This window comes from Peromyscus eremicus, chromosome 14 (genome assembly GCF_949786415.1).
Source record: "Peromyscus eremicus chromosome 14, PerEre_H2_v1, whole genome shotgun sequence".
NCBI lineage: Eukaryota > Metazoa > Chordata > Mammalia > Rodentia > Cricetidae > Peromyscus > Peromyscus eremicus.
The window spans coordinates 79,720,572-79,734,406 of record NC_081430.1 but is presented as its reverse complement, the minus strand read 5'-3'; the positions used below and the strand labels follow the sequence as shown (position 1 = coordinate 79,734,406).

General features: G+C 47.7%; 1 protein-coding gene across 1 annotated transcript in view; it reads left to right on the top strand.

Annotated features, from left to right (window-relative positions):
* Nucleotides 1-8,440, top strand: part of Map3k9 (mitogen-activated protein kinase kinase kinase 9) — a 75,802-nt gene extending 67,362 nt beyond the window's left edge. The window contains exon 11 of the mRNA XM_059279552.1: nucleotides 613-8,440. Coding sequence (XP_059135535.1) covers nucleotides 613-1,097 — 485 coding nt within the window. The 3' untranslated portion in view covers nucleotides 1,098-8,440. The remainder of the gene's footprint in view (nucleotides 1-612) is intronic.
* The last annotated feature ends 5,395 nt before the right edge of the window (nucleotides 8,441-13,835 follow it).

The following is a 13,835-nucleotide window of genomic DNA, read 5'->3' as shown; positions in this document are numbered from 1 at the left end:
TGGCTCCTCCTCCTGCAGGTTTGTGTGTGACCTCTTTGGGAATAAAGACAGCATGAGTCATCTTTACGTTTTTTGCTACCCAGCTCTTTTCCTGTCGTATGATTATTACATGGATGAACAGGGAACAACAGGCATTCCCTTAAACCAGGGGCCCCCAAACTGTTTTGGGAAAGGACCAGATGGTAAATATTTTGGGTTTTGTGGATTGTACAATTTTTTTTTTTTTTTTAACTCAGCTATACTACTGTAAATGGAAAGCCGCCTTGGAGTGTATCCAGATTATGTCCCAATAAAACTTTACTTACAAACACAAGTGACCATCTTAAAAGTCCTTTCCCAACCTTTGCCTTAAATTGGTCCATTATCCATGTGACCTCCCCTCACCCCCCCCCCATATGTTACTATTACTTGACCCAAGGCTCCTTGGTTTCTAGTTCACGACCATATCCCTAGCACCTTGCAGCACACTGCATGACCCACAGTAGGTGCTCTTTAAACATTTAGTTCCTTTGGCCCACGTGCCTAGGCATGTGGCAGCATGGGGAAGGTGCGTATCTCGCCCGGAAACATGACGCCATCATCTGATGTCTTTCCCGTTGTCTCTCTGACCAGGATTGTTGAAGACTCCCAGCCCCAGCCGAGACCCAGGTGAATTCCCCCGTCTCCCTGACCCCAATGTGGTCTTCCCCCCAACTCCGAGGCGCTGGAACACACAGCGGGACTCCACCTTAGAGAGACCCAAGACCCTGGAGTTTCTGCCTCGGCCGCGTCCTTCCGCCAACCGGCAGCGGCTGGACCCGTGGTGGTTTGTGTCTCCCAGCCATGCCCGCAGCGCCTCCCCAGCCAACAGCTCCAGCACAGAGACTCCCAGCAACCTGGACTCCTGCTTTGCCAGCAGCAGCAGCACTGTGGAAGAGCGGCCTGGACTCCCAGCCCTGCTCCCTTTACAGGCAGGGTCACTGCCCCCCGCTGAGCGGACGCTTCTGGACCTGGATGCGGAGGGGCAGAGCCAGGATAGCACGGTGCCCCTGTGCAGAGCTGAACTGAACACACATGGGCCTTCCCCTTACGAGATCCAGCAGGAGTTCTGGTCTTAGTGTAAAAAGGGTCAGGGTGGGCAAGGGGGAAGCCGGAGGAGATGGAGGGAGCTGGCTGGCACAGCCCTGTCTCAGTTAGGCCCCCTGGGATCCAGACCTCCTCCTTGCACTAAGAATGCACTTTGAAGATGGAAGGGATGGAAGCAGGGCCAGCCACTTCAGGGGGTCTCCTGCCCTGCAGGATCTTTTTTCCACGTTCACTGGAGGGGTTGTGTCAGCTCTGGCTGTGTAGGAGAGGGAAGTCATGTCCCCACCCTCCCTCCAGTCTTCCTCACCTTCAGGGTGACACTGCAGAGTCATCCAGCCAAATCTGTCCGCTGCCTCTTCTCCCTCAGCCGGAGCTGTCCTGGAGTCCCTTTGTCAGCCCTGAGTTCTGTACTGATGTTCTGTGATTGATTTAGCTTGTCTTCCTTTAGTATGTGATGAATGTCTTGTGTCCGAAGTCCTTTTATGCTAGCTGGTGGGGACAGGTTGGCCTTATGAGGGCCAATGGGCTTGAAAGACCTGGTACTGCCTACCCGTGCAGATGTCAGTGAGAACTGAGAGTGTGAGGAGGGAGGAGAGGAGGCAGTCAGGGGAAACGGTCAGGTTGGGTAGAAAGGGCCCTAGAGTCACTCCCTGGTTTGAGTTTGGGTTTTAGAAAAAGAGGCAGAAATCAACACCTGCTGAATGGCTCCATCTACCCCCTTGGGTTCAGGCCATGGCTACACCAGATGTGAATATGAGCGTATTCATCTCAGGAATAGCTGTTTGGGAGACGCACTCAGTGATGCCAGGTCTGAGGTCAGACACAGCTCCTGCATGGACCTGTCTTGTTGGGACTCTGTTGTTCTTTCCTCTAGTTCCTGGAATCAGTGGCCTGTAGGTTCTATGTAATTCACTGACATATCTGAAGTATGTCAGGATAACATATGGGGGTGGGTCCTGGACCTTGGGATGTGTGCACCTTGTGATGTCCTTGAAGTAAACGGAACCCTTAGTAATAACTCTGGGTGTATGGAGGCAGTAGCATGATACAGTTCTTCAAGTGCTCGGTGGTCTGTTGATAGGTGCTGACCAAGGCCACCTCTGTCTCTGCACAGACAGCCCTTGTGCTGGGCCCTGTACTGTGAGCTGGACAGCAAGGCCTGCCAGAGAGGCTAGTGCTGACGTGTTTAGAATGTGTTTCCTGAATTTGAATACTGAGTTTCGTCTAAAGCTTTCTCACGAATTTTCTTCGATGTCCACCTCCTCTGGGCCCCCTGTGTTGTATGTGCACCATGGCCCTTATGTGACAGTAACAGCTTGGTTGGGGTCACAGTCCCGGGTGGTGTCGGAGTCAGTCTGCAGGCTCCCCGTATTGGCTGCCTGGATGCCCATGGGTTAGAGTAGTACACGTGGTACAGGTGACAGATTTCATGCCTGCTGTGTCTCTGTAACTGATAGACATCCTGGCCTGGGAGGCATGTTGGTTTCCACAGTTTTTTATGAGCCCATTTGCCTTTGGCTTGACCCTGCAGCCCCCTAGACTCGACGGGGAAGCGGTGCTGGTGGTGTCAGCCAGGGTTTGGTTGTAGAGTCTCATCTTCCCTCTTGGTTCTGTGAAATGAGGATGTAAGAGATTACTACACACACACACACACACACACACACACACACACACACACACACACTCCGACTCCTCAGATAGGAGAGGAGAGCTTGTGAGCCCTCTCAGAAGCCCCAACCAACTTAATGATGATGCTTTGTCCGTGAGGACTAGACAGTCTGTTGTGTGCCCCTCTCTGGGTCTTTGAAAACCCCTGTTGCTAAGCCACAAATATATCTGCACACCTTGGCTGCACTAAGGCTTTAAGGTGGGCTGCAGCTGGCTCCAGCCCGTGCTCCAGCCTGGGCTCCAGCCCCACGCAGGGTTTCTTCTCCTGTCCATGTTTGGTTGTGGACATCTTTCTGGGAAAGATGGAGTGTTACAGATGGAATATACACTGTGTGATAACTACCTGCCATTGAGTGACAGGTGGAATATTTCCTTGTCCACCTAGTGTTCAGACAGAGGAAGGCTTTGTTAAAGGAACGATTGTACCTGCGAGAAGAGAAAGCAGGGCTGTGAGCGTATGTTAAGATGGGGGGATTTCCTGTTCAGTTCCTCCAAACCTGTGCAGTGCTGGACCACTGTCTGCCACGCTTTCCGTGCGAGCTTGGAGATGGGATGAATGTTAAGGAAGTCAGTTTGTGTGACGTAGGTTCCCTCCCTCTGTGGTCATGGTTAGGACAGGCCTGGTAGCTGTGGATAAACTCACTTGAGTGACGGCCGCCAGCTTTCCCTTCTCTCACTATCTCTCCTCAAAGACTTGCTATCCTGCGGCTGCTAACAGGACCTTTGCTGTCTCCTCAGGTCTTCAGTTCCCAGTGCTTACCCTTGGGGAGGGAATCCATACAGTTGGAACTGAGTAGATGCCTCCATTATCCTTACTGCTGTTTCTAGGAAGCTGTGGTGGGCGCTCTTAACTTGGCATTCTTTGACATCCCTGTGATCTGGTAGGCGTCATAATAACAATAGCATACATTTGGACAACTCGGAATAGGGTAGCTTTTCCTTCTGGCCTTTACAAAATGACATCATTTTCCTTCGCATTCGATACCTGTGTCTCAAAAACAGACAGACAGACAGGCGCTGTTTGGATGATTGAGTCTGGCCACCAGGCTCTGAGACAGCACAGGTTGGCCCTGCTCCTCTGTTCTGCTTTCCTTGCATGACTCCGGTCCTGTGTCTTGACCCCTCTCAGGTTCCCTTGTAAAAAGGAAGTCTATATTCCTCTCATATACTTCCCTTGTGAGGGCAGAGGAACCCTGTGGCTCCCTACCAACTCGAGGGGCAGCTGCTTCCCTTGCAGGATGAATGTACTGGAGCCACAGTGTGGTTCTCACCCCCTTTGCCTCAGGGCGTCTTCCCTGGGTTTTATCCTTTGGCTTCTGGAAGAGGAGTGATTTGGGGTTGGCTTGACACACCTAGTGGGCCAGGCATATGCTCTCCTGCCACATTATGTAGCCCAGGTGACAAAAGCATCATTTGTTTTCTGATTCCCTCCCCCACTTAACCTGGCCAGTTGGGTGTCCTTACCGTCTGTGTCTTACTGAGGAAATGGGAGCTTGGTGAAAGCACCTGAGGGACAGCTGTCCCTGCCCTGTGAGGGTCATCCCCAGGGTCACATTTGATAAGAGTTTAAAATCAGGCCACTCCTGGAAGAATCTTTGGGAAAGGGGCCCCTAGCCCATGGGACATCATGTGCCAAAGTCTGATGCTCCTCACAAAGCCCCTTTACACTCAGGCTATTGCTCAGGGACACAAGACATTGCCAGCATGTCTAGACCTCCCCTAGCTCCATGTTGTCGACATTTCTTGCCCCATGAGAGGGGCCATTCTTAACTCATGAAGTTCCTCTTTTGCCCTTCCTCTTCTGTCCTCCACCACCCACACCCACCCGCTCCCCATAGCTGCACCTGCCGAATGCTAGGCAGAGACCTGTGAATATCTAGCTTACTTTTAACAGAGTAAAGAACAGAGGGCCCTGAAGCCTGGGTGGCCGTGAGTGGACACCTCAGGGCCTAAGTGTCCATCTGTCCAGTGGTGCCCCACCATGGATGCAGAACCCTGACCTTTCGATCAGGTATGTATTTGATCATGTATGTGCCTTTGTTTTGGTGTGTGAAGAATGGCACAGTCCGACAATTTAGAAGCACACATCTGGTTGCCTCTAGAAGGCCTGGGAGGAGAGGCAGGTCCTACTTACTGGTGAAGTACTGGACTTTCTCTAAGGAAAGACTGTCCAGACTGGATTCAGGGGCAGAGGTAAGAGTGGCCCTCAGGGAGTCGTGGGTGGCAAGAACCTGGATACTTAAGCCTTCCATTTTCAAGTTGTAAATTTGCCAGTATCCGGCCCCCAGAAGCCCTTCTGTGAGCTGGGGGTGATGCTCACTCTCCTATTTAAAACTGTTCTAACTGTAAAACCTACCATCTTAGCTAGGTTCAGTGATTCATTCTCGGAAACCCAGACTGGGGCAGGACAGTTGCTTCAGCTCCAGGTGTGACGTCAATCTGGGGCAACACAGCAAGACCCTGTCTCTCCAGTGTGTGGTGCCAGAGCCCCACGTCCAGTGCAGATAGCGCCACCAGGCAAGATTGCTTCCCTTGGTGGAGAAAAGTATGAATGTATGTGTGATTGGAGGTCAAAGGCCAGTACTGGCCATTTCCTATGACTCAATCATGTGTCACTTGTCACTGTCCTTGGCTTGACCTGAGAACCACTTCTTGTCAAGATACAGTTGTTGTTGTTGGGAACACATTTCCAGATGGCAAAACATTATTTTCCTAGTTCACAAATTATAATGAAGTCCGCACATAAAAGGAGAAAAGCCCTTCTCCTTGGACTCTTCCTGGCATTGCTGCTTGGAGGCTCGCTGTCTCTGGTACTGAGCTGAAGGGTAGGAACCAGCAGCAGGAATCCTGTTTGATGAAGGTTAATTAATATGGTTCTAACTAGTGTAACCCAGACCCACGTTCCTGGTTGGCTCTGCAGACCAGGTGAGTTTCTTTTACTTTTTCATGGACTGTGTCTAGGTATTCCCATTCACCGCCCCTTCTGTCCGTCTCTGGTCGTGGACCCTGGAGGCATCCTGGCCTCCCTGAGCTGCTGGGGAAACCCTAGACTTGCTTTTCAGGATACTGGCTTCTCTTGAGCTCTGCCCTGGGACTGACTGCTCCTTCTTGGTGTCTTACGCCTTGGTCCCTACATCCCCTTGAGTCTTGTGTTGGAAAGAGAAGATCCTGGTGATTGAGGGGAGTTGTCTGAGCGGGCGCTCCGTGCTGCTCTGGTTTCCTTGCCCCTGACTTCCCTTCTAATTGTCGTGCCCTTTGATTGTCAGGTGTGAACATGACAGCTAGATGGTGGTGTCTCTGGGTGGGAAATTCAAACACAAATCTAGTGTTCAGAGACCAGCCTTTCTTACTAGGACAGGACGGGTGGAAGCTCAGAGGTCAGAACGGCTGTAAGGGAAGCGCTGACATGTGAAGACCCCACAGAAGTGATACGGTGTGCTTTGCAGTCACTCAAGACCGCCTTTCAAAAGTCCTATGTTATTATCCTTCCTGAAATCCTTCCCACCTTACCACCTGCACAAGACGGCCTTAAGGCTAAGGGCTGATCATGTCATGGATGGTTTTACTAATTTGGGCATTTTAGAAAGTGACATTGAAGTATGGTTTAGCCTTTGATTGCTGATGTTTTACATTTTATTTTATTATTTTTTAACATCCCTTTGAAATTTGTATCCGACACAAGTGCCTCACTCATCTCAACCTGGTCTAGGCCCTGCCTGCCTGTCTCCTGGATCTCCAGATAGGGCTGTGACATCTAACATAGGTTTGATGTCTTATTCTCATTTCCACCCCACACAGCACGTTCTAAGTGCCGCTCGTCACTCCTGGGAGCACTTGCATTCAAATACAGTGGTCAAGCACCCAGTTCTTAACGTTGGCCCTGTAGCTGGGGTGACTTTTCCTTCCTTCATGTTCCATCATGTTCTTGGGCTGCCTTTCAAGCTCTTGGGAGCCATTTTCCAGGGGTTTGTGTATTCCAGGAGAAGGAAAGTGATAGAGAGAAGCCTGTACATTCTTATCTCCAACTTCTCTGGGAATTCTAGAAGTGAAAAGACGTCATTCATCCAAGATCTCAGAAGTGAGTGAATGGAGGATTTCTGTCATTGCCACCCCCCCACACACACACACACATACATTAAGCTTTGCAGTCTCTACCCCTACCCAGCAAGCCTTCTAAATAGTCCCTTCACACCCCCCACCTGTGTCAGGTTTCTGCCATTATTACCCTCCATCGTCATTTCACTCAATCATTTATTCTACCTCCGCTTTGAAGGCCATGTCTGCTATGGCTTTTATTTTTTATTATTAGTAGTAGTAGTATTACTTTGGGCAGGGTCTCATGTAGCCCAGACAGGCTTCAAACTTGCTGTATAGCCCAGGATGACCTTGTACTTCTGATCCTCCTGCCTCCACTTCCCAATTGCCAAGATGACAGGCACATAACTTCTATTTTCTTCATTACTGTCAGAATGAGACATGGGTTTATCCTGGCCCAGGTATGGAGTTGAATGATAAATCTTCAGAAACCACTAAATCATCCACATAGGCTCTGTCTGGACAAATGTGCAGACATTTTGTGACATCTTACAGTACTTCGCAGAGTTGGTGGGTATTGCCTGCATCCAAGGATGTGTGAACAGATGTGGAGTGTTCATGCTGCTTGCCTGACGTCACAGAGCTGGGAAGCAAGTTGCTGATCTGTTTAAGATATGACGCTAGCCTGGGAGCACATTTCTAGACCACTGTTGAAAATCCTTGAGGTGAATTTAGGCCAGCCTGGGGCCAGGTGGGTTCTGAAATCACTCTTTTCCTAAGGTGTGTGCCCTGGCTGACCTGTGATTCCCCCCCCCCCCCCCCCAGCTCAGCAAACTTCATTTTTGCTGATGGTGGCTCTTTCTCCTTCACCTGTTTCTCCTGTCTGCAGGGATTCTGAGCTCACTGGGATGTCTGTCGCTCCCCCTCGCTCCCAGGACCACCTAAGGCTTTGTTTCTCTTTCCTGTTTCCAGCTCTAGCTTCCCTGGTGTTCCTCATTGTAGCTCCACTTTCCTGTGTTCCCAGTTCTTTGAGCTTGGAAGCCTACTCCAGCTCCAGTCTTCTAGGGAGATGATGCTGCTGCCTCCTTGTCTCCTTGAGCCTTGGTACCCAGCTGCAGCAGAGCAGGGAGGTGGTGAACGCTAATGTTCTGCTTCCCCTAACCCTCTGTTCTCATTTGTCCCCAGCCACAGCTCCACAGACGGCAGTCTGGGGCTCTCTTCAAGGTTGCAGGAGAGGCATTGGTTGGGCTCTAGTTTTCTGCAAAAGCTTTCTTGGGCCTTTCTCCCCTTAGGGCCCGTGAGTCTAGGAAGTACAGTGAATGTTCTCTTTGTTTTGTCCTCCAGTATCTAACTACAAGTTTCCTGTGCCAGTGTCTGCCTCTTCTCCGTGTGTCCCCCGAATTGAGCCCTCATGTCCTTTGGAATCTAAATTATTGTGTGTTGTCAGAAATATTTAAAGATGGAAGTGTCCTGAAGGAAGTTTATGTTCAGGTTCTTTCCTTTGGCTTTTTCTTTTCATTTCTTTCGAGGTACTGTACATTGGTGACGAGGGACGCCAAGCAGGCTTGGTTCCGTGGCCAAGCCTCCTACTGTATTACAGTGTAATGCTGATCTCGGCCTGGTCCCAACACCAGGGCTCTCAGAGACTTGAATAAAACTGTCATAATGGTTACTCCTGGTTGGCTGTGGTCCTGTGTGACTTGTTCTAACCCACTCTTTCTTTAATTAAACCAGATGCCCAAGTAACCAGGCTGTTCCCAGGGAAATGTTACCCATAGGACACGAGTATGAGAGATAGGAAGATGCTGTAGGAAAAAAAAGCCATGGGTGAGACCTCTGAGGGTCCTTGAGACCCCAGACTGACCATAGGAGCCTTAAAAGAGGGATGCTGATGGGTGGTAGGTACGGGGCAAAGGATGTGAAGCTTAACACGCAGGGGACAGAAAAGGCTCCTTTCACTCCGGGGTGTTCTGGGGAATCAAACTTAGGTCACCAGGTTTGGCAGCAATTCCCCTTATTATCTGAGCCATCTCACCAGCCCAAAGAAACCTGCTTAATAAAGTATAGTTAGTGCTGTGATGGGATGCTGTGGGGGTACTATGGACTGGATGGAGCCTCACAGACAACTTCCTAGAGATGTCCCTGAGAGCCCTGAAGGGTGGAAGCGAGGCTGACAAAGTAGCTCAGTTGGTACCTTGCAAGCATTAGGACCTTAGTTTGATCCCCAGAACCCACAGAAGAAAAGGTGAACGTGGTGGTGTATGCTTGTAATACCAGCGCTGGGAAGGCAGGGATAGGCAGGGCTCACTGGCCAGTCAGTCTAGGCTACTTGGTGAGATCCAAAGATCCAAACCAGTGAGAAATTCTGTCTAAAAAGGGGGGAAGGCAGATGGCACTGGTACCTGGGAAATAATACCCAGGGTCTTCTGACCTCCACATACGTATGTGTGCACACACACACACACACACACACACACACACACACACACACATGGTTAGGGGAGAAAGGTGAGGTTGAGGGGGAAGGAGGAAGGAAATGATGCAGCAGCATCCTCTCATATCAATCTCTGGGTTTTTTTTTTGTTTTTTGACATAGTCTCTTGTGTAGCCCAAGCCTCCCTCAGACTCCTGCTCCAGCTTCTCAAGTAATAGGCTTGCACTCATGCAGCCATCCTCATGCCTCCCTGTGTTCTCAAAATAAACCCTGGCTCCAGTCTAGTTTATCATTGACTGGATTGTTCTAGAACCACCAAGATTATTCAAGAATAGCTGAGGAAACAGGGAAGTGTCCAAGGGCAGTCAAAAGGCGGGGCATAAGAACTGTCGAGGACAAAAACCAGGTGCACATGCCTGTATCCCAGCAAACGGGGCTTAGGCTGGAGGTTCACAAGTTTGAGCCCAACCTGAGCTACACAATAAAACTCTGCCTCAAATAATTGAAACAAAAACAATATTTAAAAAAAAAAAATGGTCCCGCAGGGTGGTGGTGGTGCACACCTTTAATCCCAGCACTTGGGAGGCAGAGGCAGGGGGATCTCTGAGTTCTAGGCCAGCCTGGTCTACAGAGTCAGTTCCAGGACAGCCAGGACTGTTACACAGAGAAACCCGGTCTCAAAAAAATGCCAATTTTTATATATATCCATTCAGATCTTTTTAAAAATACATTTTTATAGGCATACCAAAAAGACTCGGAAAGAACCAAATGTGATGTTTGTAGAAAGGTAATGTGGATAATTTTAGAGTGCTCTCAGAATTTTCTAAACTTATTTTTTTTACAATAAATATAAGTTATTTTTCTATTCAGTAGAGCAAGTACAAAGAAAGTAGCTTGGAGATAATTTCTTTGATACTAACTTCTTTTCAGATAATTCCAGAGACCCAGACTTCCTCTTGCCCTAAATAGTAAGCTGGTGACCGAAAAGGCCTAATTCATAGGAGGTAGAACTAGAGCTCGGCGAGGGTGCCCCCAGTCCTGGTGGAAGCTCCTCCTAGCCCTCTTCTTTATTCCTTCCTCCCAAAGGAGGGGTGGCCAGAATGTGAATCACCCACGAACTGCAAGCAGGACTCAGAGAGGACATGTGAGCAGAGAAAGTTCTAGGAAGAGAGGTGCTAGGCCAGTCTAGAGGCCTCAGCTGCATAGGAATGTCAGGGCCTGGATGGGCAGAGAGCAAGCTTTTACAACAGACCTAAGCATACAGCTCTTCAGAAAGAGGCTGGGCCGGGTCCGCCTCTACCACACCCTGTTTACCTGGCTGGAATGTGTTTCATTCAAGAGTGATGTCTAATCCTATGAGCCCTCTGTCCCCACCCAATCTAGTCCAACTAGCTGAAGTTGGAGAACACGTTTTTGGCACAAGGAAGTTAAGTTAGGAACGTGTTTTGGCACTCACTTAGGGAAGTGAGGTGGTATGCGAGGTAGGTGTCTACTGCTCTGCCCAGATCCTCCTCTGCCGTCCAATCAGGACAACTTGTGGGAGGCACTGGGCACTTCTTTGGAAGAAAGGAGTGGGACATAAGATCAGCCCTAGGAAATATGGAACAGGTCACATCTGTTGGAGACTTGTTTGTATTGTTGCTCTGAGACAGACAATGGAGTTGGGCCTTGAGTCAGAGGGTGGACTGAATGAACCATAGAGTTTTCTTGTGGACTCAGATGAAGATAGAGAGATTCAGAGAGGCATAAGGAGGGGCTTGGAAAGATTTGCAGGCTCTTTCAATCTAAGGTGGAAAGACAGCTGGTCTTTTTCTCCATCCTTCTGTGGATCTATCAGGTTAATACCCTAATATCTGATCCCCAAGCTTTATTTATTAGTAAGACAATAAAAGAACCCACAGTATCTGGCATCCAATCGTGGTCTTAGATCACACCAAAGCAGTTGAGGAGCCATCACTGCCACAGTTTCCCCCCATCTTCCCAGACCCTACCTCAACCATGCATTGCCTGCACTCTCTGCCCAGGCACAATGACAGTCAGCAGGGTTTGCACTCCCTGGGCAGCTGCCTTCTGCGCTCACAGCAGGCTCTGTCGCCTCTAATGCTATGTCCCAGCTGCAGGCTTTTCCTACGTGTTTCCCCAGATTCCATTTTCAGGTAGCTCACTCCCCCTCCCCACATGGTGCATGAGTAATACAGTGCCCCATGCAGTTAGCTTGGCTCTGGGCATTCTGTTGCACTCGCCCTCCCTGCCCACACAGCCAAATATCATCTCTGAGCACCCCACCAGCCCCGCCCTCCCTACAGCTGGATACCCCCACACAGCACCATCTACGCTATCACCATCAGCAGATCTGGTGAGACACCTGATCTTTTTCATGCTAAGAGTGGAGAGCAATATTACGTTACAGAAATTTAGATCGCTGTATGGTTCCACAATGGATGTTTTGAAAATCAAAAAAATTAAAGGGATAACCAACTTAGCAGGGATTGACATAATGTCGATCATAATTATTATCAGTTTGGTAATTCATATTTTATCCTTTAAAAAATGGGTTGACGACTGTGCCAAATATGAAAATTTGACTGATAAGATACAAACTTTAAAAAGACTTACAACTGATAAGATACAAGCTTTAGACAGACCTACTAATAAAAAAAAACAACTCAGTCACAGACAGGAATTTAGACAGAATCTACTGTACCACTGCATGATGAAACTGAAGAGGGGCAGCCCAAGGTTATTAGAAAACCAACCTTAGTTTATCCAGTTACCATACAAGAATGACCATCAGATGACAGGCACGCTCCAAGGTTATGCAGAAATTAACTGGAATCCTGTAAAAATGTTATATTTGAGGAGATTTAAGGAAGCAGTTGTTTCATACAGTATGTATTCACCCTGTGTGAAGGAGATGTTAAATTCATGGGCAACCCAAAACAGAATTATCCCCCAAGACTAGAAAGATTTAGTTACAACAATATTGGAAGCTGGTCCTCAGTTATAATGGTAAGCATGGTGTAGAGAGGAAGCTTGGGTCATAGAACAATGAATAGGGTTAGAGGTATTAATATTTCCCAAGATCAGTTTCTATATTTTTTGGTTGTGAGCCTAGCCTTTAACGGCTGAGCCATCTCTCCAGCCCCCAAGATCAGTTTCTAAATGAAGGCCCATATGCTGAGTTGCAAAGATAGTTTAGATTTGATGATCACACCTTGGCCCTATGCCATACAGCAGCTTTAAATGCTTAGGACAAGGTTGAAGAATCAGAAAAGAAGGTCTGATTTATTTATTAAAATTATACAAAACCCAAAAGAAGCCTTCACTGATTTTTTTTTAACAAAGATTGATTTCAACTATAAATAAAACAGTATCTGATCCAGAAGTCAGATGACTATTAATTGAATCTTTGGCTTTTAAAGATGATAATTCAGATTTTAAAAGGGTGATTATGTTTTTAAAGGCAAGATTAACACCAATAGATGGATTAGAAATATGGGGCGATGGTGGTACACGCCTTTAATCCCAGCACTCAGGAGGCAGAGGCAGGCGGGATCTCTGTGAGTTCGAGGCCAGCCTGGTCTACAAAGTGAGTTCCAGGAAAGGCGCAAAGCTACACAGAGAAACCCTGTCTCAAAAAAAAAAAAAAAAAAAATTGGGGCCTGGAGAGATGGCTCAGTGGTTAAAAGCACTGACTGCTCTTCCAGAGGTCCTGAATTCAATTCGCAGCAACCACATGGTGGCTCACAACCACTTGTAATGAGATCTGGTGCCCTCTTCTGGCCTTCAGGGACACATGCAGGCAGAATACTGTATACATAATAAATAAATAATAAATTGTTAAAAAAAAAGAAATATGGCTGATATTGAATCTCACCTTTCTGATGCTGCTTTGATAGGAGAAGTAATTTCTAAAAATTTCAATAAAAATAAAAAAATCAGATGTTTTAATTGTGGTAAACAAGGTCATCTGAAAAGAAATTGTAGGCAAAGGCATTCCTAGAAACAATGTTTTTTCTAGAGGTGATCCAAACAGAAGGCCCCATCCTGGCATATACAAAAGGTGCAGCAAAGCCTGGCATTGGACTAATGAATGCAGAACAACAAGGGACAAACAAGGTAATACTTTGCCATCAGGAAATGTGTTGGGGGCCTCTCTCAAGGACCCAGTGTCAAATTTGGTTCAATCATTCCCTGTTGACATTGGGGGGAACTCCTCTTCAGAGCAATTAAAAGACCTAATGCCTGTTTTAAAGACCATACTACTCTGGATGATAGAAAAGCTTCAATAAATTTCAAGAATGACCATAAAACACATATTTGGGCAAACTGCTATACATGATTGAAGACCAAAACTAAAGATACAAATAAATGGCATTGTAATTAAAGATTTGCTAGACACAGGCACAGATGTAACAATAATTTCACCAAAATATGAATCCAGGTTGGCATCCAGATTGGCTTCTTTAGGAAGCAAATATTCAGCTTCTAGGAATTTCACCTTAATCTCAGGTAAAACAAAGTACAAAGTAGGTCAATTGTATAGGGCTGGAAGGACAGATAGGGAGATTAAACCATATGTGGTTAACATAGCAATGAATTTATGGGGACATGATCTGTTACAGCAATGGAA